The sequence below is a fragment of the Micropterus salmoides genome, unplaced genomic scaffold, assembly GCF_014851395.1.
Source record: "Micropterus salmoides isolate LMB-PRFRI ecotype aquatic unplaced genomic scaffold, ASM1485139v1 Ms_hic_scaffold_20, whole genome shotgun sequence".
NCBI classification, from domain to species: Eukaryota; Metazoa; Chordata; class Actinopteri; order Centrarchiformes; family Centrarchidae; genus Micropterus; species Micropterus salmoides.
In genome coordinates, this window is record NW_024041151.1 from 11,900,364 (window position 1) to 11,926,663 (window position 26,300).

General features: G+C 38.7%; 1 protein-coding gene and 1 long non-coding RNA gene across 2 annotated transcripts; both read left to right on the plus strand.

The window, feature by feature from the left end:
* Nucleotides 1-1,640: 1,640 nt before the first annotated feature.
* amacr (alpha-methylacyl-CoA racemase) lies at nucleotides 1,641-16,830 on the plus strand. Its single transcript, XM_038733308.1, has 6 exons — nucleotides 1,641-1,775; nucleotides 3,663-3,919; nucleotides 5,003-5,146; nucleotides 8,595-8,755; nucleotides 11,710-11,896; nucleotides 14,464-16,830. The coding sequence occupies exons 2-6, from the start codon at nucleotides 3,673-3,675 to the stop codon at nucleotides 14,871-14,873; spliced, it is 1,149 nt and encodes a 382-aa protein (XP_038589236.1). The 5' UTR covers nucleotides 1,641-1,775; nucleotides 3,663-3,672; the 3' UTR covers nucleotides 14,874-16,830.
* Nucleotides 16,831-20,871: 4,041 nt separating this feature from the next.
* Nucleotides 20,872-21,616, plus strand: LOC119914662. Its single transcript, XR_005446805.1, has 2 exons — nucleotides 20,872-21,148; nucleotides 21,245-21,616. It is a non-coding gene; the product is annotated as an uncharacterized LOC119914662 (long non-coding RNA).
* Nucleotides 21,617-26,300: the final 4,684 nt, after the last annotated feature.

The following is a 26,300-nucleotide window of genomic DNA, read 5'->3' on the forward strand; positions in this document are numbered from 1 at the left end:
GTCAAGGCCTGGGGATTGTGACAGGAAGATGGTGGCCTGTCACATCCAGGTGAAGGGGTAACGACTGGTCCAAGTGGAGGCGTTGTAGGGATATTATTGTTTAGAGTGAAGGTTTGTGAAACTGGCGGAGACTCAGGAATGTGTAATTAGCACTTATGGGTCTTTGGCAATAAACATTCATACTCAACTGTAATATTTATTGTATTTTAAGCGTCCATTAAAATGTTATAAGTGTCATAAAGTAAAAATAAACACAAACAAAGCATTTAATTTGTGCCTAGTTAATATCATTTTTGTGTTACAATCACAAAGGAAATACAAAATGGTTAAATGGTAAATAGACTGTGCTTGTTTAGTGCATATAACTGTGAAGTGTCAGAAGACTAAAAAGTCCTCTTTCACTTTCTGATACAACTTGTCTGCTAACAACACTCACATGCCCAAATGTATAGGTCCACATTTCAAGAGTTAATGGTTGCCGTAATCTCTTCCTAGAGCAATTTCAATGGAAGAGACAGGGAAAAAATCCACTGTTCTTAGTTAGTCAGTTGGGTATTATTACTGAATTAATCTTTTAAGTTAGTTTCAATGCCCACTTTTTCCCTGCACAGTGTTTCATTGCCGAGCAACTGCATAGTTTTAGGGATAGTATCACAAAAAAAACACAGTAATTTTGGACTATTCCCAGTTGCTGTTGAAGATTCATATTAACTGCAATTGAACTTCGGAATGCAAATTCGCACAGATCTACTATACAAATTGCTGTAGATTTGGGCTTGTTTTGAAATAGATGAAAAAATGTGAACCAGTAGAAATGTCAGTGATGTATTTTTAGTCTCATTTTGATCCCTGGATGCATCACAGACTACAAATAGTTTTTAAAGTATAGTCTTTAAAATGATATGCTTTATACATCGGCGTACATCAAAGTTTTATTTTTCATTTTAAAAGAATACAATGAAACATAAGCTATTACATAGACCTGTGGGTATTATATTATACATCTGTATGCATAACCTAGACTAACATAATTATTTTTCTGCCTTGTTAAGTGTATTTTATTCTTATACCATAAACAGTGGAATTTCTTTCTTGCTAAAGTATTCACTTTCAATTCTATTCAATTCAGTTCAAACAACTTTTCAACAATTCAGTTCCAGTCATAAAAACTAAATAAAAACAGAACAACCACAATCAATCAAACATTTGTTACCCTGTCAGTGATAAAAATTTAAATTATTCAACAAAATATAAATAAACTTCATTTCCCAGAAATCTTGCGCTGAGGTCACCAGGAAGCTACTTGCAAACAGGCTTCGCTTATATATTTTACCAGCGTACACCGAAAGCCGCCCGGCTTTGGGAGAGTTAGCCCTCGATATCAAATCTGGGTACGCTGCCGTGTCCACCGTGTCGTAACCGTTTCTAAACAAACACGTCAAAACTGAACAGAAGACCTATGGGATAATTTATTACTGTGTTTTGTGGTTACACCCATAGTGACACCGCACATAACGTTATCTAACGAGCAACTTTTAGAGCAATCGTGCAGGGCAACGTTGTCGTTAATGGTAATGAGTAACAACATTGCTCAAAAAGTTGCCCCGTGTATCAGCAGTTTAACGTATGAGTTGAATGGTTTTCTGTATGCTTCAGGTTGTCGTGAGGCACGGGACACGCTGTTGCTAATGTTTAACGCTCCTAACTTCCTTCCGCCTACACTGAGCTCCAGTTTACAATCCTTCAGCAGGGTGTCCTGTCCTCTACGAGCAAAGGTAGGTTCAGCTGCGGACAGAAGCTACTTTTAAACATACTCTTGTATACTGATGTGGTCTAACAGGTGTTGGAGCTGCTCCAGGTGTTTTGTTGTGACGTCCACAACAGTTGCCTACTGCACATAAAATGTTTGAGCCAACTAAGTTAACATTTAGCTTGTTTTTGGTCAGACTTAGTGTTTCTCATAGTGATATTAATAAATTATTAAAATAAAGTTAGATATTTGAACACTTTGTACGGTGCCTCACGTCCATGGCGTGCCAGGACAGTTATGTATTTGTACAAAATTAGCTGGTACTTGTTAGCATGTGTGTTAAAGTTATAATTTAGACTGCTGGTGGTAGAACTTCTTCAGTAATAATGTCCACTTTGGACTTTGAAATTGAGTCGAAGTACAAATCTGCTACTTTTCTTCAGTCCAAAGTCTAAATACAGTGATGAAAGAAGTACAAAGATATTTTATGTTCTCATTACTATAGTGTAGACATACTCTGTGTTATAAGTAAAAGTTCTGCATTCAGAATTTTAGGTAAGTAAATGTAAAAAAAAAAAAAAAATCTAGCGTCAAAGTACAAAGTACACCAGTAGTACCACAGCTTCCTCATGCAGACTGGCCCATTTCAGAATAAAGGTCATTATTAACATTATTGATGCATTAGTGTGCACATACTTTCTACTTCATTTCTTTTGAATTTCTCTAATTTGCTTATCTTTACCTATACATAATGCAACATATTGTATTTTTGGATTATATTTAGTATTATTAATCTGAATCTACTAAGTATTTAGTAACCAAAGTTGTCAATTAACTATAGTGGAGTAAAAGTACAAAGTAGGATACAATGAAAATACTCAAGTAAAGTACGTAAGTAAATATACTTAGGCCTAGTTAATTCTTGGAACGGTCTAAATGTCATTGTCACAGCGTATACAGTACTTCTCAGGGGTTTGTGTGCTTTGTTACCATTTGTTTTCTGTATTGAAGGAGAGAAGTGTGCTAACCTTATCAGAGAAAATGAAAATTAGACCTCTCGTTTCGTGTCTAGCCCAAATGAGTAACAATAATACAAACCAGTTTTCTGCAGGGTTGCAACTACTTTCCATTAATGAATCTTTCTTAGTCTTCTAATTGTTTAGTGTATGAAACGTCCAAAAAGTGTCGAAAGATGTCCCTCACAACTTCGCAGAGCCAAAGGTCTTCAAATGTACCACATCACATGATGACTGAGAAAAGCAGTGTATCCTAACATTTAAAAGGCTGTAATCAGAGAATGTTTGATCCTTTTTTTCACCATTTTTGCTTTAAAAATGACTACTACAACTATTAATAGCAAGATAGTTGCAGATTGTTTATTTGTCACTCGACTAATTGATTAATCAACAAAAGTTTTTCAGCTCTTATTTGCTGTCACATATCGAAAAGTGGCGAGTTGAGTTGAAAAAGTGGGAGTTCAGTTTTGATACAATTATATCAGTAAAAAAGCCTTCAAAATGTGTCTTTTGTGTTGAAACATAGCAGCACTGGGAACAGTGTCCTGATGTGTGTGTTATAAAACATTTATTCAATTACCAAAATGTATTGGTTCTGTCTTCTGTGACAGTAAACTAAATACCTTTTGTGTTTTGGACTCTTGTTTGGACAAACCAACCACTTTTAAAGGTGTAACCTTGGGCTCTGTCTATGTCTAATAGGCATTTTTCACTGTTTTGTAACATTTTATAGACCTAATAATTGTCATGATGTGATCTGTAAACAGTTTGCTGTGGAAAACATGACGTTAGTAATAGTAATTCCTGATAAGATCACAGAATCCCACCCCCTCTGCTACTGGTGTTGCATTGTATTTTATTACACTTAGAGGTGTTTCCAATGTTCTTCCTTACAGTCCTTGCATCATGGCACTGGCTGGAGTGAGAGTCATTGAGCTGGCCGGCCTGGCTCCAGCACCGTTCTGTGGCATGATCCTTGCAGACTTTGGAGCCAAAGTGATCCGTGTGGACCGGACCAAGGTTGCCATGTCTTTGGACACACAAGGGCGGGGGAAACAATCTGTGGCCATCAACCTGAAGACGTCAGAGGGTGTCGCCGTGCTCAGGAAGCTCTGTGTCCAGTCTGATGTGGTCCTTGAGCCCTACCGTAAAGGTCAGACCAGCGTCTCTGTGAGAGCTCTGTAATACAGGATGGTTAGAATCACGCGTGGAGGAAGCATTTACTTTGTAAAAGCATTTAAAGATTTTTTCTCCTGAGTAAAAGCTAAAGAAACCAGATGGATAATTGTGGTTGTTTATGGCCAGAACATGACAATCACTTGCCACGGTGGATCATTTCAAAATGTACTTAAAGTATCAAAAGTAAAAGTACATGTTCTGCAGAAAAATGGCCCCTGTGAGTGATACAATGAAAATGATTTACCTTAGGTTGAACTTAGGATGAAACAACTTTGGACTTCTGAAATGGGGCCCCAACTAGAGAGAGATTTTTGTAAGGGGTCACAAGACAAAGGGGAACAACTGCTTTCATTTTTAACAATGCTGTGAAATTTATAATCTTGTCATATGCTATGTTAAATCTCAATCTGTAAAGTAACAAGTAACTGTATAAAGTAGCATTAAAATGAAAATATTTGTACCTAAAGTACAGTAGTTGAGTAAATGTTTCTTTCCACCACTGGTTAGAATTGGTGCATTTTAGTATTTTATTTGGATCTTACTATTATACAATACTAATATACACTGATCAGCCATAACATTATGACAACGGCCATGTGAAGTGAGTAACACTGATTATCTTGTTACCATGGCACCTGTCAGTGGGGATATATGTTAGTCAGCAAAAAAATGCTGTGTCCTCATTATGACCAGCAGGGGGTCATAATATTATGGCTAATTGGTGTATATCTATATATCCATGTAAACAAATTGATATTTGCGATTGGATGGGAAATTGAACCCTATAATCTTAGATGTGCTCTCTGAGATAATAAACACCCTTTATATTTAAATCCCAAAAGATCCTTTTGATAAGAATGTCATTAATTGTTGTGATGTGTCATTCAAAGACTATTTATGCATATTCTGATAACATCATGTTTCACAATAAAAAAATAAATCATTCCAGGATCAAAAGTGCTAAATTGAGGCAGTCGCCCCAAGGTTCACACTGAATGATAAGCAGACACTGATAAAGATAGAGCATATTATCATAGACTGACTTTCTTCTGACCAGGTGTGATGGAGAAGCTGGGCCTCGGTCCACAGGAGCTGTTAAAGGAAAATCCTCGTCTGATCTACGCTCGGTTGACGGGCTACGGACAGAGCGGACCTTACGCCACCGTAGCTGGGCATGACATCAACTACCTCGCCATGTCAGGTAATAACACACACACAAACGTTAATGTTTTTGGATTGACTATTTACACACCTTACATTGCAGACTGATTTGAAAGGCAAGAAATATTCACAAAGACAGTAGAGGAGGATAATTCACTACTTGTTGTGTGGCCCTTGTGGTTGTTTGCATTTGTTTTTGTCTATGTACTTACATATTGTTTTGACTCTGTTTATTCATGACCTTGGAAAACGTGAAAGAAAATATTGAGTTCCCGCACGCTGTCAACTCTTGAGTTTCAGTCTATAAAAAAATACCTTGTTGACAGTGTTCATGAAGTCACCCAAGAAATCACATACACTAAAACAATTCCAACCTTTAATGAACAGTGAAATAAATTACTCAGACATCACCACCAACTCACAAAATAAGGTCTGATAAATATACATATACATATGTACTTTATCATATAAATGGAATTTCATCTACAAAGATTCCCAACATTCTCATTTAGTAACTCTCATTCACAAACCAAATGACAGTAGAGCTGCAACAATTAATCAATTAGTTGTCAACTATTAAATAAATTGCCATCTATTTTGAGAATATATTAATTAGTTTGAGTAAAATTATTTGATTTTGGCATCTTAAATTTGATTTTCTTTACAGTAAACTAAATATCTTTTGGTTGTGGACAAAACAAGACCTTTGAGGACGTCATCTTAAGCTTTGGGAAACACATCGACATTTTTCACCATTTTCTGACATTTTATAGACCAAACAACTAAAATAATTGACAGATTAATCGACAGTTGCACTACTTACAGTTATACAACACTGTAATACAAACTACATAATTACAGGGTTTCCAGAGTCTTTTGTGGCACTCTGTTTTGAGATTTTCCTTTTTTTCTTACATATTGTGCTGGTTTTAGACTGATATCACTAATAAATGTAATGAGTTACACAGCCATTTAAGGGATTTAAATATTTTCACTTTAATGGTCTTAAAAACGTGCCTTTTTAAATGCTTGGCTGACACGCACGCTCCTCATTAGTCTGAACAATCTGTGTTTTGCAGCACATAAAGAGAACCTAGCCAGGCCTAAAAAAGAAATAAATGTAGTAAGGAAGCTGATGCAAAAATGCATCCTCACTAGACACAAGCAACAGCAATGAAGACTTGAGGCCAAAGGCAACATGTTGGGGTGAGATTCAGCTTTGCTGTAACACCTAAAATATAAAGACTTAATAAAGACTTGCATATAGATATAAAGCTTAGCCTGACTATTACATTGATAACAAACTTGTGGCAACTTTAGCATGACGAAACAGTGGCAGTGTAACTCTCATAACACAAAATAAGGTCTGATATGTATACTGTATGTACCACCCTATTGAGACCACTGGAGGGTGATACAGGTAATATATACATGTTGATTTGGCCTGTGAGGTAGATGCACTTTATGAAAATAAATGGAAACTATTTCACCCCCAAAGCTACCTATCCCCAATTTGTAATGCAAGCCCAAACCTCCTCTGACTGTGATGAAGCCCTTATAATGTTAAAAAAGACAGGTTTTCAAGAGAGGAGCTTTTATTTTAAGCTTTTATTTTGTCCTTGTAAATGTGACTGTATGCTTACCACATTAGTGGTCGATCCTTTCTTTCTTTCTTTCTTTCTTTCTTTTCACTTGAAAGAGTTCAACAGTGATTTGTTGCTTCTTTTTTTTAAAGAATCAGCTTGTATTTTAATATGTTTATATGCTTGTTGGTTATTTTATGTTTTGCATAAAGAATTGAGGAAAGGAATAAAATATGTAATGACTTTACTGCAAGTCTAGCCAAACATCAAAACCATCCGATCTTACTTAGCTTGACACAGGAATGCCCATCCAGCATGGAGCTAACATATAAACACTTGCTGTAAAAAGTCACTTACTCAGAAAGAGGGTGCCATCTCTATAGAAGAGATCTAACATTGTGCCCGCCGCTAAGGGTAACCACCCAAAGCCTTAAATGACTTTAGGCCTGTTGCATTAACGTCCTTATGAAGTCATTTGAAAAACTAGTCAAAGAAGAGCTCCTAGTTAAAACAAAGTGCCTTCTGGATCTTTTTAAGTTTGCTTACGGGGCCAAGAGGGGTGTGCAAGATCACCTTACTTATATAAACACCCAGAAGGCAGCAGGAACCACGGTAGTCTGCTTTTTATGTTGACTTTTCATCAGCTTTTAATACTATTCAGCCACATAGGCCTATGCTAGCAATGTTAGACAAACATTATAGACCGGGTTCTTGACTTATTTACTAACAGAACAGAGACTAAGGGTGAATGAGAAACTGTGACAGTTCAGTAGTTTGAGTCGCACATCCATTGTGCAGGTGCTTAAAAAAAGCAAAGGCCATTTGCTCTGATTATGCCCATCCCTTTATTTCAGAGTACAAACTGTTACCATCTGGCCTATTTTTAAAGGCCCCTCTGCTAATGGCAGAAAGAGGTAACTGCTGCTGTTGTTGACAAGTCCAGTACCTAAATGATTGTAAGAGTGGTGGTGATGATGAGACAGTGAAAGTGAATTATGCTTTTTTAAATCTTGAGGTGCAGTATACTAGTTTTGTTGTGTTGATCTTGCGTGGTGACACTGATGTCCAGAATTACAGAGATGACTCATGATTTGTTGATGTATATTACATCGAAATGGTCGTGTTGCTAAGTGATGCTGACAATATTCCATGACCATACTATCTATAGGCCCGGCGGGGTTATGGTGGACACTCACAGCCTGCTGCGAAGAAGCATGAATGACTCACTGTGCATTGGTGTAAGCCAGCCCGTCCACGCGTTCATGCCAACAGCCGTATGCATTTTAAAACCTAGATATATGAATAAATAAATAAACAATTTCTAGTATTTAACTAAATGTATATAAGTCAAAATGTTTACTATGTTTTTATATTTATAGAGCTCATACAGACCAAAGTAGAGGGACCAAATGAGAACACTTTTTCCGACACTTGCCACAGATAGTTTGCCTCTGTAGTTGGCCCAGGAAGTAGAGGAAAAGAGAAAGTGGAAATGTATATAATATCTTTGAGAAAGTTGCTGTAACTATCCAGTACTTTTCTTGTTCAAGGCCCTTTGCAGTATCTGTATGATAGCACAGACGCCCTGTGCAGAAGTTACTTGTTGGTTTAACAGAGTAAGCAATTATTTTGTCAGTCTAAAAAAATAATCTTGTGTTATGTGGTTTGTCACTTTATCAGAGCTACATTGTATATATTGGGAAAACAACATTTCTGTTCGCCGCGGCTGTTAACCTTTCCTTTTAAAGTGTTATTAAATGCCATCCCTCCCTGATTCATTCAGTTATCGAAATAATTACATTGTCTTTCACTTTCAGGGACAAGCCAGTGACTCCTTTGTTCTCCACTAGTGAAGCATCCATTTACATTTTGTGTGAAGCTTTTGTCTCCTTGTTGCCTTCACAGGCCTTTTATCCCGGCTGGGTCGTTGTGGAGAGAAGCCCTATGCGCCAATGAATCTGATTGCAGACTTTGCAGGCGGTGGTCTTACCTGTGCCCTGGGGATAGTCCTAGCGCTGCTGGAGAGGGCAAAGTCAGGTGAAGGACAGATCATTGATGCTAGTATGGTAAGCATATTGTCAGACTCCAGTAACCATGTACTGCGAAATTGAACCAGTGGCAGAATTCGCTAGTATATAACAGCTGCTCTGCAGAAAGTGTTATGAAAAGAGCACACTCACTTTCATAAATATGCATACATGTTTTTTCATTCTGTCAACAAAAACCAAGCTCAAGCAAATGACAATGGAGACGCTTTGCACACATGATTGTAGGCTGGGGTAAGTCCACATTCAGACTTACTACAGTAGTGTGGGTGTAAAGCTACAGGTACTGCTGAGAGGATGAGATACAAATGTACAAAAGGCCAAGTTAAAGACTTATAAAACACTCCAAATTAGTTTATGGCCGTTTGAGGCAAGGCTTTACAACTCCGAAAAGTAAACCTAGCAGAACTAATTTTCTCCTCTCTCTCTACTAGACACTACGAGGTATTCTGTATTACAGTGCAATACGTTTCCAGACGATGGTGCAGCACACTGAGGCAAACTTTGAGTCAGGATCAACCTTTAGTGGGATATGTGATCGGTTGGACAACCCTTAGCACATCAAAGTCTCTGAATCCTGCTATGTCTGACATCCACTGGCTGTTATGCAGCCGGGAGGTTACGAAGCAGAACTGCTCTAATGAACTCCTTTAAGGAGGTGGAGTTGTGAAACTTTCTAGCAGCCCCATAAAACTTCCTAAAAAGTAACAAATTAAAACATACAACTGGATGCATATAGTAGTTATCGCTAGCAGTGATGAACTTGAGAATTATCACCTGAATGTGCAGCTCCTTTCGGCTTTACAGAGCTTTATAGGAGGTTTCAGTACATTGTTTAGCTGTCCGACAACACTACTGTTTTGGTTCACTTTTGCCGCCCTAATAGCTTCAATTTTGGCTCTAGCAAGCAGCTGTTTAAAGCAAAATAGCTCTAACAACCCACTGAACACTACCTGCTCAGCACCCAACAGCAGACAGACACAGTTAGCAACTAGCTGGTGAACATAGTGGAACATTTAGCAGCTAGAGAGCCAGATACTTCCCTCAGGAATTGGTAGAGACCACAAACAGAGCTTAGAGAGTGAAACCTTCATCAGTTGACCAGAAACAGGACTCCAAGTCAATGATTATGTTGCTGTGTTGTGAAGTGCTGGGTGTAAATAAGCAACTGTTTGCTAACAAGTTTGCCAGATCAACTTAAAAGGTGAAATGTCACTGTTCCCAACAAGTTTCCACTGCCCCCAAGTGGCCAAAAAAACAAAACGGACTAGACACACATACAGGGGCATCCATGTGCAACACTGTGCATTCTCGGCTTTTGATTAAAGTAGTTGTAATATTGAAGCAAGCAATATTGTATGTTCATGCCAAAATAAAATGAATTTCATTTTTCACATGGAGAGAGCAGGGGGGTAGTGACACTAAATGCTTGCTTCCCACCTCTCTCTCTCTTCTCCTATTGATTATTTTTCTTTCACACCAGCTGAGTGACCACAGTAACTGGTCTGAGCCGTGTTTATTTTAATACAGGGGCACCTCTGCATTTTAATGGTTAGTGTGAGGCATGCTCGCTACTCACCAAAGATTGAAAGCATTAAAAGTCTTTGTTGTGGCAGTGGATAATTATGAAAAAACTGAAGCCCTGCCCAGTGGCAGAGCTTCTCTACTCCATTCTTCTCTACTGTACACAATTTGGTAGAAAAGTAGCTGAGCCATTTAACAAAAGTCCTGAGTTCACACTGAACATTGTTGTTACTTTATATATATATAAATATTTTACCCTCTTTGTTGATCAGGCTGTTATTGTTTGCTCATATAAATGAAAGTTCATCAGAGGTTACATTGACTGAATTGATTGCAATCAACAGTAATAGAACTGAAGGTGGGTCATTCACGTACTGTAGCATGATTTTAACCTGAATGGTAATATTCTCATTGTTCCCAAGATTTGACTATGGTGGCCAATTATATCCCCACATAGGAAATTAAATCAACTGCATCATATAGATTTAGAGATAGTGTTTGATCAAGGTTTGTTATTTATTCAGCAGCAGCAGCAGCCGCAGCAGCAGGGACAGAAATGGCATGTGCATATATGGAGTCTTCAATACAAGATGAGTTTAGGCACCTGGTGGTTTATACAGTAAATGTCAGCAGAATATCCTTTGTGCAGTATTTTCACAGGCTTTGCTGATATGCTTAATATTCAACAAGTAATTGCCACATGTTATTGTGATAGCACGGCATTCGACCTGCACTGTGTATTTTTTTCTCGGGAAAGGTTTTGCTGGACTGATGCTCAGAGGTATGCTGCTGATATCTACTCAAGCACGCCAACTTCTTCTATGTTATGAAAAAGCTGTATGCTTAGATTATCATTAATGGGGGTGAACACAGGTAGGTATTTTAGTGAGTTTCATCTACTCTGAATGCATACACGAATAAATGATGTATGAATAACTCCAAGCACAGAAAAGGGTACACCGATCAGCCATAACTTTATGACCACTGACGTTACCATGGCACCTGTCAGTGGGTGTGATATATTAGACAGCAAGTGAACATTTTGTCCAGAAACAGGAAAAATGGGCAAGCGTAATTATTTGAGTGACTTTGACAAGGGCCAAATTGTGATGGTTAGATGACCGGGTCATCTCCAAAACAGTCTGCAGTGGTCAATATCTGTCAAAAGTGGTCCAAGGAAGTAAAGCTGTGAACCGGCGATAGGGTCAAGGGCAGCCAAGGCTCACTGATGCATGTGGGGTTAACCAGTTGATGATGGTTCTGATAGAAAGGTGTCATAACACACAGAGCATACACAGTGAAGTCCATGCCTCGACAGGTCAGAACTGCTTTAGTGAAAAAGACCAGCACATGGTCATAATGTTATGGCTAATCGTTATAGTTTCCACATGACAGGAGTAATTATACATAAAATATAGATCAAATATACTTTCTTCTCTCTCCATCCTCAGGTTGAAGGAGCAGCATATGTAGGTTCTTTTGTATGGAAGTCTCGTAGCATTGGCATGTGGGACCGTTCTAGAGGACAAAACATGTTGGACAGTGGAGCGCCCTTCTACGATACCTACCAGACTTCAGACGGAAAGTACATGGCTGTGGGTGCCATTGAACCACAGTTCTACAGACAGCTACTTAAGGGTTTGTATTATGCAAATGCGCATTTTAAATCCTCTAAGGTATGATCACTTAAACCTAGTTCACACTACACGATTTTTAGACCGATTTGCCGCTCGACGAGCTTGCCGACCGTCAGGCTGTGATCGGGGGTAAATCAGTGGTCGATCGGTGGTCGCCAGTCATTATGTGTAAACTACACAACGACGTGTCAAAATAGCTCCCCGACACATTTGTGACACATCGCCAACGTCTGCTAGATATCCAGCATGCCAAATATCCATCCTATCCATGCATCCAAAGCACTTACACATCTCAGGATCCACTCTTGCATCAGGGCCCTGTTTCAGAAAGCAGGCTTAACAAAGTGTGATCTGAACGCTGAGCTCTGAGTTAATTGAGCCTGAGATGGGAAAGTCTGAGGTTGCAGAACAGCTGATGAGATTTAATTCATTCAACTCTGAATAGCCCATGTGGAACCTGATGGAAGCGCATGCATGGGGAATGAAAAAAATCCTCATCAATGGAGCTCTGGTACCATGATTCACCATGCCTACAGGTAAATAAAGAGCAGAGCCCCCATTTAATTCCAGTTGCGCTAGAAATATTAATATTGGGCCAACGAGGCCCATGACACTTACCTCAAAAAACAGGAGAGGAGGAAGGAGTCAATAGTTCTGTTACATTTATTCCACTCACTCATCATTTACCAGACTTGAATTTCCTTAATGAACGTTAAAGTGCTGGAATCCTTCTGTATCTTGCACTGAATTTTAAATATATTTATTCAGCTGTGCCGTGACGAGACAAAATACTAGTGGCAATAACTGAAGATGAAAATATGAATCAAACATATAAGACACAGTTTACTCATGGATTTGTGACAGTCTGACCCAGTAATAATGCTTTTCTGACTGTACATTTTTAGACACCTATGTAACATTCAAAATAGTGCTCATCTCGCATTTAATACTGTCAAATCACATTAAGAGCAAAGCTAACAGGCCTATTCAAAAACTTAAACTACATTTCGTATTTCAGCGTTGTTTCAGCTGCACCACAATCATCCTCACTCAGTAATATTCACGTCATGTCCAACATGATAACTATAGGGATGTTCCATCAGTGTGACTAAGTAAGCATGTACAGGTGATTGTTCATTGATCAGTTACAGCTTCATACAGATTAGTGTGATTTAAACAGTGATTACTGCAGTAATGTAGGCCACGGTAAATGTTTCAGTGCAACTGTGTCCAACCTGACAGCTGCCTTAATGACCACAGAGTCACAGTGTTATAATGAAGGACAGTGTAGCCTGTAGATTTTATTCTGATCTGAGGATGAATCCACGATGTCCGGAGATTGCTGACAGATGATCATAAAAGCAGTCAAGTCAAAGATCATGTTTGGGTATCACATATGGAGCTAATGTCTAACCAAGATTTCGATGTTTCTGAAGACTTAAACCTCAAATGAATGCGTCCCGTATGTGCTTTAATATCGACAGTATGAATGAGGAAATTAAATGGTAGGCAGACCTCTTTTATTCCTATGCAGGAGGGGAGGAGTCAGAGAGGAACTCAGAGTTGGTTGAAGAACACCTCCTCCCGAGCAGGATATATTCACAGCCCAAATTACCGGAGCTAATTACAGATCTGAGAAGGCTTTATCTGATCTCAGTCTCTAAGACAGATAACCCAGAGCTTCCCTTATCTCAGGGTTAACAAACTCAGAGCTATCACTATTTCCGCTTTCTGAAACGGGGCCTGAACACTGACAACATTGGTTTTGCAACAAGAAAGCTTTGTCATGCATTACACAATGACAAATGCTAACTGGTAGCATTATAATACAATATCACTATTTTATTTATATATGCGTTTTCATTTATGTATGTATTGTATAATAGAAAAATCACAACACAAAAGAATGGGACCTCAATTCTTACATTGTGTTACAGAAATTAATCAGAAATGCTGGGATATGCTTCAGTAGACTTTATTTTATATGCTGTATAGATTCACTGTATATACATGTATAATTAAGCTATTGATATAAAACTGCAGCATTACCAGTCAACCAGCTCAGTGTCATATGGCGCAATTAGTGGTTTATGCATTTTTATGTAGATTTTCAACATAAATTACGTAAAAATTTTTACAATAGTATATAAACGTGCAAAATGGAGTGTAAATACACAGAGGTTTGGTGGTGGTTGAGTTGGAGTGAGAAAACAATTCATTAAAATAGAAAGTCACTGAATTTGTTCAGTGTCAAATGATGAAAAGTGAGTCACGGTTTAGTCATGTGAGTGTTGTACTGTGTAAAAATGTTTGAAAAAGCAAACTCAGTGTAGAGAAAGCAAAAAAAACAGTAACTTGAAACAAGGGCAGCTCTCTTTGAATAAACAACAACTTTACTCTGAAGATTCAGTCACAATACGTATCAAAGAGAACAACCATGATTGGAGAAAATGGACAGGTGGATTGCGATCGGCTTGTTGGGGACCGCTTCTCTAACATGTTATACAGTTCTCTGTTTTACACCATCAATGTTTGTCCATTGGGTTACAGAAGTCTATTTTCCCTTAGGTTTGGAGTTGGATGCTGGAGAGTTACCTCTTCAGATGAGCTTCACTGATTGGCCAGAACTGAGAAGGATCTTCACAGAACGTTTTGCTACAAAAACCCAGGCGGATTGGTCAAGGATTTTCGATGGCACTGATGCCTGCGTTACACCTGTGTTGTCTTTTGACCAGGTGAGCTCACACCCACATAACCGAGAAAGAGGTTCTTTCATCAAGGGCCCCAGCGGGGAAGAAAGCCCCCGGCCCACCCCGGTTCTCTCTCGGACTCCTGCAGAGCCTTGTCTTGCCTCCGATCCTGTTATTGGAGAACACACAGTAGAGGTCCTACAAGAGTATGGGTTTACTTCACCAGAGATAGACAAGATGCGAGCAGCAGGGGTTGTAGAGTGTAACGCTGTCAAAGCAAAGTTATAGAAGACAAAAAGCTACATAAGATACACAGCACATTTTGGTGATTAGCAGTAAGACCTGCCATTCAAATCATGTCTAACACAACTTTTTAAGAATCAAAGGAAAAGTAGCAAAAGGGAATATGTCTTGTTTTCATGGACTAGAAACTCAAACTGAGAAGCTAAAAGAGGTGGTGAAAAAACATGCAATACTCCATTGCGCCTGAGGAACCTGATGTACGCATCCCACACACTGAGTGTAGGGAAGCCTTGATTGGGCAAGGTGACAGGTCTTCTTATGCACTCTCAGGGTATATGGATGCAGTATGGGTTAGCCAATAGGTCATGGATGTCAATTTGAATAGCTGCCTCCTCTTTTTTAGTGCCACTGCTGTTCTCTGAAAGTGTTAGTTTGAAAGAAAAACAGTCTTAGGAAGTCCTGCTAGTCCTTTACTCACATGGAGGTGTGCTACTTTTCCCAGCTCAGTCAACCTGGTTTCCATGTGCCAAAACAAGTTTGTGTTCACAGATTGAGAATTCAACTGGTGCATCCTGTTTCTCTCTCTCACTGATTAAACACAAAATAGTTTTGCTGTGGCACAAGATAAAGCCAGTAATAAATGAAACACATCATTAAATATTCATTTTAAGGAAATTGTCAATAAACAATACACCCTAAAATACGTTCATTTACATACATTCATGAGTGAATAGAGACGTGAGTTGTTCCAGCCGAAATAGAACAGATGCGTAAAGATGCTTGAGCAGAGAAAATACCTGCCTGGTTTTGTGGTAAATGTTGACCGTACAAAGGTTGTGATGTTCACACATACTGAAAGTGCTACACAAGGAGTTAAGGGAATTAAAGATATACAGTTATTTATCCCACAAATATCAAATTAATTTTATTCATGATAAGCAGCCAGTCCCTAGAGTGATGGAAGTTATTAAATTAGCAGAAAATAATTAAAATACAAGATAAAATACGTGGGGCTTGTTGAGGATTTTTTTATTTGTTTACTCATCAATAACAGTTTGTCCATTGTAATTTATTCAGTCGGTGTCACCTGTACAGCATTTATTCCATCACAACCGAAGGTTTACATGACTGGTTTGAAATGATCAAATGGTTTGAAATTATAAAATGGTTTTAAATGATTAAATTTTCATGCCTAATGATAATAATGATAACTTCATGTAAATCATCTTTCCTTTATATTCATTTGTTGTAACAAGCCACTTTCCACAATGCTTCGTACAGTCTGCATTACCAACATGCATCATGGCCAATCACCTCCAAAACTCACTCAAACCACCAAAACACTTGATACATGTCTCAAAATAATCTCATTCAACCAAACACTGGCAAGAGTACTCACTCAGAATGCGTACATTGTCACTCATAACACACAGACCTAAAAAACACTAACAGCAAGCTTTACACATAAATGATGCATTGTATCTTTGAAGTTTGAATGATTTTTCACATAAATCAGTTTTTCATTATAGAAGAAGAATAACATTTTCACTGTATTAACTGTATTAAAATATGTTACATTGATAACTCAGAAATGCAGAAATTTGCTTTGATATTCCCTGTAGTGTTTATTCCCTGTTTCAGTGCATATAGTAATTGACTTGAAATATAAAAAGTTGAAACAAAAAACTAATTCTGGAAATTTCAGTGCTGCAACACTGTTTTTCTCACTTGTTTCTACAGTAACACTGGTACTGACACACAATGACCACTATCTGTGGTCTGTGTGAGTTCATGGATTTTGGAGAAAGTAGTCACTGAATGCATTTTGCGTGAAAGCAATGAAAATTATTTCAGTTTTGTCCACATACTCTTCAGTTTTTCTGAAGAGTGTGAAGAGTTTTGACAGTGTCACTTCAGTTTTGACCAATGCATGTTAGCAATTGAAAAAAATGTATGAACATTTTGTAAAATAATCACAATAAAATGCAAATATGTCCCCATGCATGAGATGTGTGATAAATATTGTGTGTTATCCCACTATAAACACATGATGTGAAGGAGAGATGACTAGAAACAGGCATTTTGGTAAAAGAACAGTTGGATAATAACTCACTTAGCAGCTGGACACTAAGTCTATGGATTTTAGGTAATAGGATACAGTGCAGCTTTTAGGTTTTTCCATTGTGCACATTGTCATGAGCCAATTTGTTTTAAGCTATATACGTTCAGCATCAAGGATTTCATGGCTTACAGGGATCTTGCTCATCAGGAAACTCAAGTGGTTCTAAAATGTAAAACCACAAAATGTAGCTGTGTGTAAATGGGTTTTTTTATTGGCTGCCTTAAACAAATCAATAAGAGTGCGTGTTACTCGGGTTTAAATTATGAAGCAGCAGAGAGCTGAAATGTGGAGAAAAAAAATAGCCGCAAGGCCCCTAATAACCTCTTATTTCTCCCCCGCAGTGTGGGATGTGTACTGTTTGTCTATGATGGAGAACTACCTGCTGTGTGGTAATTGTTTTAAACACAAATTAACAGGAATTTGCAGCATATCAGATGGAAAGGATCCCTACAAGTGACTCCAGTGGCACACTTTGTTTTTAACCAGTAACAGATCTCATGAGAGGCGAGTGTCAGAGATGGAGAGGGGAGTTTGATGGAGAGAAGAGTTTGTTGTGTTGGAGTAACGTTAGGAAATAACGTCTTGCCAGCAGTGTATGTAGTGGAGCTGCTATTTCCTAACGTTACTCCAGCACAACAAACTCCTCTCCCTCGTTCCCACCGGCGTTTCTTGCAACAAGTGGCCTCATTAGACTGGCCCATGCATGTTAGCTAGGCTTGTCATGTCTCCAACATGCTGCTCTCTGTATTGTGCTGTTTTACATGTTTTCTATGTGGTCACATACTGTTTTACATATAGATTTTGTTCTCTAATTGTTGACTTGGTAGAATCTGGAATTTCAAAGGGCTACTAATAAACAAACATGATAATTTTCTGCCTGTGAAACACATCATTTTTAAAGGTTTCAAAGTCTATTGGGATGAGTAAACTGTATTTTTACTGTTTATTTTTTTGTATCCTAAACTAAGCAGCAAAGTGATGTTTTGATTTGCACTGCAAGATATTTTTGATTCACAGCATGGTTATTGATCATCTGCTTGTCACTTATTGGATGCTAGACTGGTCTATAATGGCTTTTTACAGACTGGCATCTTTCTCACAGTGCAGATGTGCATCATATCACTGCTTGCTAAAGAGACTTCCTCTTATTCTTAACCTTATCCTTTAGCTTCTCCCTCAATCTAACATTAACACAGTTGGCAGCTTTGTTCTCCCATCCATCTTCCATTTGTGATTCATAATTGTAGTATAAAACCTTAAGGCATGCAGGTATGTGAGGAATGTCTTTGATGTGACTGAAACATCTGACTCTCACCGTACCAGGCCAAACACAGGGCAACTGACTGTAAGCATATAGCATGAGATTAGTGCAGGCTTCAAACATGGTTTATTTTATATGTAAAACTGGTTGTGCAGAGCTGTTTTGTTCTACTTAATCTCCATTTCCAACGTACATTAAACATATAGGAGACATAATAAACATAAAGAATTGTTTTAATTGTGGAGGAATAGCTGTAGCTACTGTATATAACATTATTTCAATTTAAATCAAAGTTTTTTTTAGGGATGCAACTTACAGACTAGTTTAATTATCTGCCGATTCTTGTCTCCATTAATAAATGCATTTTGTCTAAATGTCACAAAATTAGTAAAAAGAAAATGCCCTCAAATTCCTGTCAGACATGACAAGGACAAGACATGTGAAAACCTTAAGATATTTTGTTTACTTTCACAAATAACAGAAAAGCATCAACTCCTCACATTTTAAATCAGCAGATGTTTGGCAGTTTTTTTTTTTTTAAATAACTGAAACAATTACATCAATTTTAAAACTGTTTGATGAATTCCTATTGACTAATTGATTAAGTTCATGCTCTGATGAAACAGTACATGAGCTCCCATGTACAAGTTCTATGATGTCAGAAACACACTCGAATCTGCCAGTTGATGTGTACCGTTTATCAGTATGCCCTGACATGTGTGTGCATGTGGATTGTTAATGTGTGCATGACCTTTTCTTTCTGCTCCTTTCCTGAGTGCTCCCACATATCATTTTCTGATCAGCATCTTTCCTCAGCGATCACATGCATTATCACTTGATTACCTTAAAGCGCTGCTGAGGCCGACTATGAAAGAGCCCTTGTGATTTCATGGTTTGACAAAAAAACCTGTCCATCAGGCCAAGTGGTTTGGGGGGAGGGTAGATGCCAAGTGCATGCTAACTCAAAACTTGCGACATCTGGGACATTGTGCTGTGTGATAGAACTGCACATTTCTGAGTGGCCTTTTATTGTGGCCAGTCTAAGGCACACCTGTGCAATACCCATGCTGTCTGATCAGCCTCTTGATGTGCCATACCTGTGAGGTGGATGGATTATCTCGGCAAAGTAGAAGTGCTCACTGACAGAGATTTTGACGAATTTGTGAACAATAGTTAAGAGAAATAGGCCTTTTGTGTATATAGAGAAAGTCTTAGATCTTTGAGTTCAGCTCATGATGAATGGGGGCAAAAACAAAAGTGTTGCATTTATAATTTTGTTCAGTGTATAAAACCAAAATGTCAATGTCATGGTGGTGCTAGAGGAAATGTCATGTGATCTCCAAAGTTGGTAAGATTTGTCCTCTGGGGACCATGACTGTCTGTACAAAATGTAATGGCAATCCATCTAAAACTTGTTGAGATATTTCAGTATGGACCAAAGTGGTGGGTCGGTGCACTGACATTTTCCATCTCTGGAGCCACATAGTGTGGCTATAAAAAAAGAACTGACATGGCAGTTATTGGAAATGGAAATGGCATAGTAATAGGATTGTCTGCCGTGAAAAGGCAGTACTAATACCACTGCCATTTCCAAGCAGAATTATTATCTTCTCTCAGAATTGATGACGACCTCCCTACTTCTGCTTACAGCTCATCCAAAATGCCGTTTTATTATTGGAATTCTGCCTCTTTAATTATGTCCTTATCCCAAAGAATAACAGCTTTCACCCTCAGGTTTACTGTTTTTTATATTGTCATGTTTTATCTACTGAATATATTGTATTATTTGTGTGTGTATGTATCAACCAGCAACTTTGATGTCAGCAAAATAATTTCTCTTTAGAGCTCATTAAAGTGAATCTTGATCTTGAGCAGTTTTGATATTGAGGTCAACTCTCAAGCCAGACTAACACTTCTCAAAATGAAAGTTGTTATTCATGAATGCGATCAAAAGCTTTTTCATTATTCAAACCCTAAAATTTGAGTGTAAGTTTCAATTTGTCAGTTTTGTGAGTGTAATTAGGAGGTTTTTGAATGTGGTTGAACTAATACATTTTCGAAGTGGCCTAGCACAATAGCTGTTGTCAGCAAGGATGGTGTATTGGTGAGGGATGTCCGACCGATTTTGGTGGGCCGCCTGGACAAAAAATGCCAGGGCCGATTTTTTGTCCCAGTCCAGCCCACCAAAATCGGTCGGACATCCCTCACCAATACACCATCCTTGCTGTTCAGGGCTTAGATTAGGGGTTTGACAAACCTCTTAGCCCATGAGACTTGACACTGCACAAATGGTGGGACCATAACAACAAGACAACAATGTATTTTAATAGGCTTAGTATTTGGGGAAAAAAATGTATTGACGAAATAGTTGATAGGGGGGTCTGGGGGTACTCCCCCAGAAGATATTAAACATTAAACACTTAATTTCCTGCATTCTGGAGACATACTTGTATCAACCCTCAGTTTCCCAGACAGTGTTTAAATTAGGCCAAGGCTAGGCCTTAATCTAGAATAGTTAATCACTGCTCAATAAATGGCTTTCTGAAACACAGACCAATTAGAGATTAAGAACACCTGGACTATGAAGTCTGGAACTAAAGTAAACGAGATTAATTTAAAACCACCTGTGCTAGTCTGAATTAGCTGGATTGAGGTTGCCTATAAAACATGGAATAGACCCAGAAATCCTAAAACATAAGGAACTGCAGAAGTAAGTTCAAGGAAAACAATGGCAGTGGAAAAAAAGACCACAATCAAAAAAACTTCAGTGAGCATGAGAAAACTCTTGTAAAGACAATAGTATTAAGACACCCGGTCAATGAAGACAAACAGCACACATCTGCTGTGGAATCAAAGAAAAGGAATGCATGGAAATCCATCTGTAATGAACTTAATGCAAGTGAACAAACATCAACAAGAACAATACAACAGCTTCAGGTAAGAATTGTCAACTTTTATTGCCCTTGATAGCTGTATTTTATCACTGTTTTGTGATATCAATGGATTGACACTACAGTATTATATCCAATACAGGTTTTGTGGAAAGATATAAAAATCAACCTTAAACTGCTGCAGAAGCCCAAAGAGAGAGGTTTAAGACCTGCAAATAAAGATACTGATCAGTTGGATGACTTACTGACAGGAATAATGGAGAACCAGCAACCTTTGGAGAACTGAAGCACTGCAAGGTAATTTACCCTCCATATCCTCAGAAGCTAGGGTGGCAGTGTCTGCCAGTACTGGTCACCAAAACAAGAGTCACAATCCACAAAAAGCTGGCTATTGAATTTCATGAACACAAGTACCTTAAGGAGGAGCATGAAATAGAAATGAAGATGGAGAAAGATGAAACCGTCTCATATCACAACAACGCATGAATCTGAAATAAAATGTTTTATTAAATCATTTTGGGTGTTTTTAATATACCACACAAATACTTTTAAAATATAGTAATTTCCTCATTACATGTGAAAATTTATCAGATCCCAGCAGAAGTGTGAAAAGGTAACGTCAAAAATGACAAAGTGGCACAATGCAAAAGCATCTCTGTTGGCAAGTCCTTCTGTGTTGTCTGTTGTAAATGGTGGTATATCTAGATGGTCATCCTCCTGTATCGGGATCTGGGCATCCATACTGTTTCAGGTAGTTGTGAAGAACGGCTGTTGCAATGATAACAGTGCAGCATCTTTTTGGTTGGAACCAAAGTGTTTTTCGAAGGCACTGAAAGTGACCCTTCCAAACCCCAAACATGCGCTCTACTGGTCCCCTAGTGCGCGAGCCTGGTTGTAGCCCCTTTGCTCAGTAGTTTGTTGGGTGCAATTATGGTGTAAACAGAAGTTCCCATATTCATAGAATTGTCGTTTGCCTGGGTTGCAGCATCAGGGAAGTTTATGTAATGTCTTCTCAATTCACAAATTGCCATGCATACTGAATGATTTTTACATACTGTAGGTTCACTGACACCACAGAAGTCCCCAGTTTCTCTGTGAAAGGTGCCACATGCCAATAAACGTAAAGTAATGAGCACCTGCAGACAAAGTGGTACAGGTCGTCCTCTTTGGGTAACAGATGAAAGCCTGTGTTCAAACGAGGGAAATAAGCTCCACAGCATTTACTTTATGCATTTGAAAACAATCCTGAAAACTAATTTCATCAAAGCATTGCAATGGGTCACTTCTGTCAGCAAGAACTTGGCTAGCTGATGGTATTAGTAGTTCTTCATTGACATACTCCAAGTAATCCATGTGTCTTCTTTAACAAACAACTTTAATCGGAAGTTAAACCTGCCTCCTGGGTGGCTTAATTTAAGCCTCAATTTAGTCCTGAAGTATATCTAATCTTTTCAGTCTAGGACTAGCCTTAATCTCTGTCTGGGAAACCGCCCCTTCATTTCCTGCATTCTGGTGAATTTTTCTACACCAATTCATTGAGGAAATGTCTTTATTCCTGACCACAACGTCTCCATTGACAAAAGAATTTCCCCTCGGGGATCAATAAAGTATTTCTAAGGCTCTCAGGCATTCTGTATGGCTGTCAAATATGTTTCTCCTGTTTTTTATTTTTTTCCATCTTACTGAAGATTTTGAGCATTAAACACTTAATTTCCTGAATTCTGGAGACATTTTCTGCACCAATTTATGGTGGAAATGTCTTTAGTTTTATAAAAGGAAGGACCAAATATAGGTGGCAAGTGATAATTCAGAATATAAAAATATAATAGAATGTAATGTAGTAATCAGTAGCTTATTCGTTTTTTTAGTTTATATCTATTATATATATTTGGCGAATTATTTTTTTTGACCCACAACACACATCGAGCAGAGGGAGAGTGGGACTAGTAAGAGATGTGATTGGGCCAGTCCAATGTCAGTATTGGCCTTATACGATCGTTGCCCATTTTTTATATAATAAATAATTTGACTTGTAGCCGAGACGAGCGCACTGCTCTTCACCAGAGAAAGGAAACTGAAAACAGTTGTGATCAGACAGAAATATCACCACGATTCCACACAAAATTTTCACTTTTAAAGTGCAGCTCAAAGCCGCTTTAGAGGGAATGAAGCATCCTGGAGACGGTGAAACAGTAGTGTCCAGGGACGGCTTGTTCATTAGGGCGACCGGGCGACGCACCGCCAAGGCAAGAGATTTTTCTCAGACCTTCTACCACACCGTTAGTTAGCTGCAGCTGTGACTGTTTTTGACAGACAGTTTGACTCTGAATATCGCTGTCCAATCAGCGTCAAGTTGTGTTCCGTCGAGTCCCGCCTCTTTTCGTGCGAATGCAGTCTAGTTCGCCCAGATCTCTCTCACTGACTTTCATGTAAATACAGTTTATTTTTTTTCGAGCTGCGGCCGCTGCAATGCAATCTCTATGGGTTCCGGAAGAGCTCGCACTGACGTGTTTACGTCATGCACCCAGCAGCAAAGCTACGCTTCTGCCACCTGAAAAGTTTCTCCAGCTTGTTGCTCTCACTACGACCAGCTGCTGTACAAAACGTACGTTTTTATATACAGTCTATGGTTCAGGCTGAAAATTCGACCGTGGTGTTGTGTCGGGAGATGCAGCGACTTTACCAGCGGTGAGTAAGACACAGTATAAATAATACATGTTAATACTAATACATTAGTTAAGCCATGACGAGAGGAAAAGTCCCCTATAGCCACTAGGCTAATTTATGCTCCGTACAATGCCATAGGTTAAGCTAATAATCTTTATAGTTATTATTTAACCCGAATCTGTGCTTATGTTAAATGTGATGCACATGAATCATGCATATCTGTAATAAAAAAAAAAAAAAGACTGGGGGGGTACAGGACCTCGCCGAGTGAAATGGAAAGGATCTAGGGTGACGTGTGTAAAGTGTTCCTTTACGCTCAGCTGCCAATTCCACACCTGCGCAGTGTGTACCATCAGTGGTACGTAACGTGTTGGGCAGTAATAGGCCTACTGCAAAATTACTTTTCCCAGTAAAGAGTAATGTAACGTATTACTACTTTCAAAACAGTTATTATTATATTATTACAGTTACTAATCCATGTAAAGCTGCGCTGCTGAACGCACCATCCCGACGTGAATGCGCGACTGCGCTGCAGCTCAGCGGCACCGGACCTTATGTTTATAAAGTCAGCTGTTAGCCAAGAAACTAAAGGACAACTGGAGAACAGGGAGAGAGAGAGAGAGAGAGGTATTTTCGACAGCTGTAAGTAACGTTATTGCCATTACTGTGTCACAGTCTAAGATGCAAAGGACATTGTCGTCTGTTGTAAACTTTGTGCGACCAGCAAAAAGTTTTCTACCGCGAATAGTTCTACATTTAGCCTATACTTGGGCTAATTGAAGCATCAGCTAAAGCAACACAGCAACCTGAAACTCAGAGAGAAACTCCGGCCGCTACTGCCAGTGATGCTCGGCCTCATCGGGAGAGAGTGCGTTATAATAGGTCACCCATAGTGGTCTAAGTAGAGTAGCTAATATTACTTTTTTAAGGAGTAGGTCTATAGCCTATGCTAAGTAACTAGTAGGTAGGACTAATAATATAAGTAACTTGCCCAACACTGAGTTGACAATAAGGATCAGATAAATTGGGAATGTTTTGATTATTGCTTGTTAGAGGCTATGTCTAATGTTTACTTTGACTTTGTTGTCTAAGTCTTGATCACTCATGTAGCCTATACACTTTGCTGTGTGAGTGGTTGCTTTTTAAGTCGTCCTTATGTTAAAGGTTTTGGCACGTTATTAATTAATTTCTTGTGAATGGTTGTGACAAGGTTTAGGCTATATAAGGCCTTTTCACACGCTCTGCGCTCCTCATCAACAGACAGGCAACAAGCGCTCCGCGAGCTAACCATGGCAACGGCTTCTGTGTAACTGGCGCGATCCCGTTAAACTGTCGCGGTCGTTGTCGTCTCGCACACGCCCGCCCGCTGCCAGAGTTGAAATGTCAAACTTTTTCCTACAGTTTTTAACAGATAGACTCAGCACCAGGTCTTAACAGTCAGGCACCTAAACAGGCAACAACCTTTGCTGCTGTCTCTTATTCATTAAAAATCATCTATTAATTCAATTGAACTAATTTGAAAGTTAGTAGTTACATTATTTAGTATAGACTGAATTATTTCATGTTGCACATTTAGCTGTTGAAGTTTGGTAAAAATGAATACAAAATAATAATTATTATAGAAAGGTTGCGATGGTGCAGTGGATTAGACCCTTGTCTTTGATTCCCACTGCAACACATCCATTAAATAAGTTATTGTCATGGGTCCTGCTTTACCTTCCATGTTAGAGTTTAATCAGGGTGTTGGGGTGGTCTCAGTATATTTTCCTGCTTTTTTGCCCTTTGCCAATCACATACCTGATTAAGCCACGTTTTATGTGTGGTGGTGGAGTCAATTTAAAGTTAGCTGCACTTAACAATTATTTGATGTGTTGTTTTTTCTTTTATTGCCAGAAACCGAAGAAGAAAGACGAGGTAGTACGATGTGGTCACCACTGGCATCTTGTCAGAGGAGGGTAAAAAGGAGAAGTAGAAAGCAACACAGAAAATAAACCAAAAACAATAATATACTTTTTATATTTCCCCTTACATGCCTTGTTGTTTGTGTAAATACTGGCTTTATTCTGGATTTGATGTTCCTAATAAAAGGTTTGTCACAGATAAATCAGATGATTGTGAGAGTCATCCTTTTTTTCATTAAAGCTAAAGTAGGCTAGTTGCCTTTACATCCGAAGGTCTAAAGATCTGTTGATCTTAACTGAGGGCAGTTCATTCATTGTAGACATTGACAATGAACTTCAGTAGCCTATGTAGCTGTTCACAAATATTGTACAGTATGTAGCCTAAGGAAAAATCCTTGTCTTAAAGCAGACGAAGACCATTGAACTGGTCACCTTAGCCATCATCGCACAATTGCCCCCCCTGAGAAATTTGGCAGGAGCCACCACTAGTAGTGTCTCACAGCGAGGGGGACAGACAGCAGCACACAGAGCGTCAGGTGTCATGATATGTTTACTACTTTGCTGCGACTGTCAACCGTTTGTGTTAATACATTGACTAGACACTGACCAACAACATTTATATTTGAATGT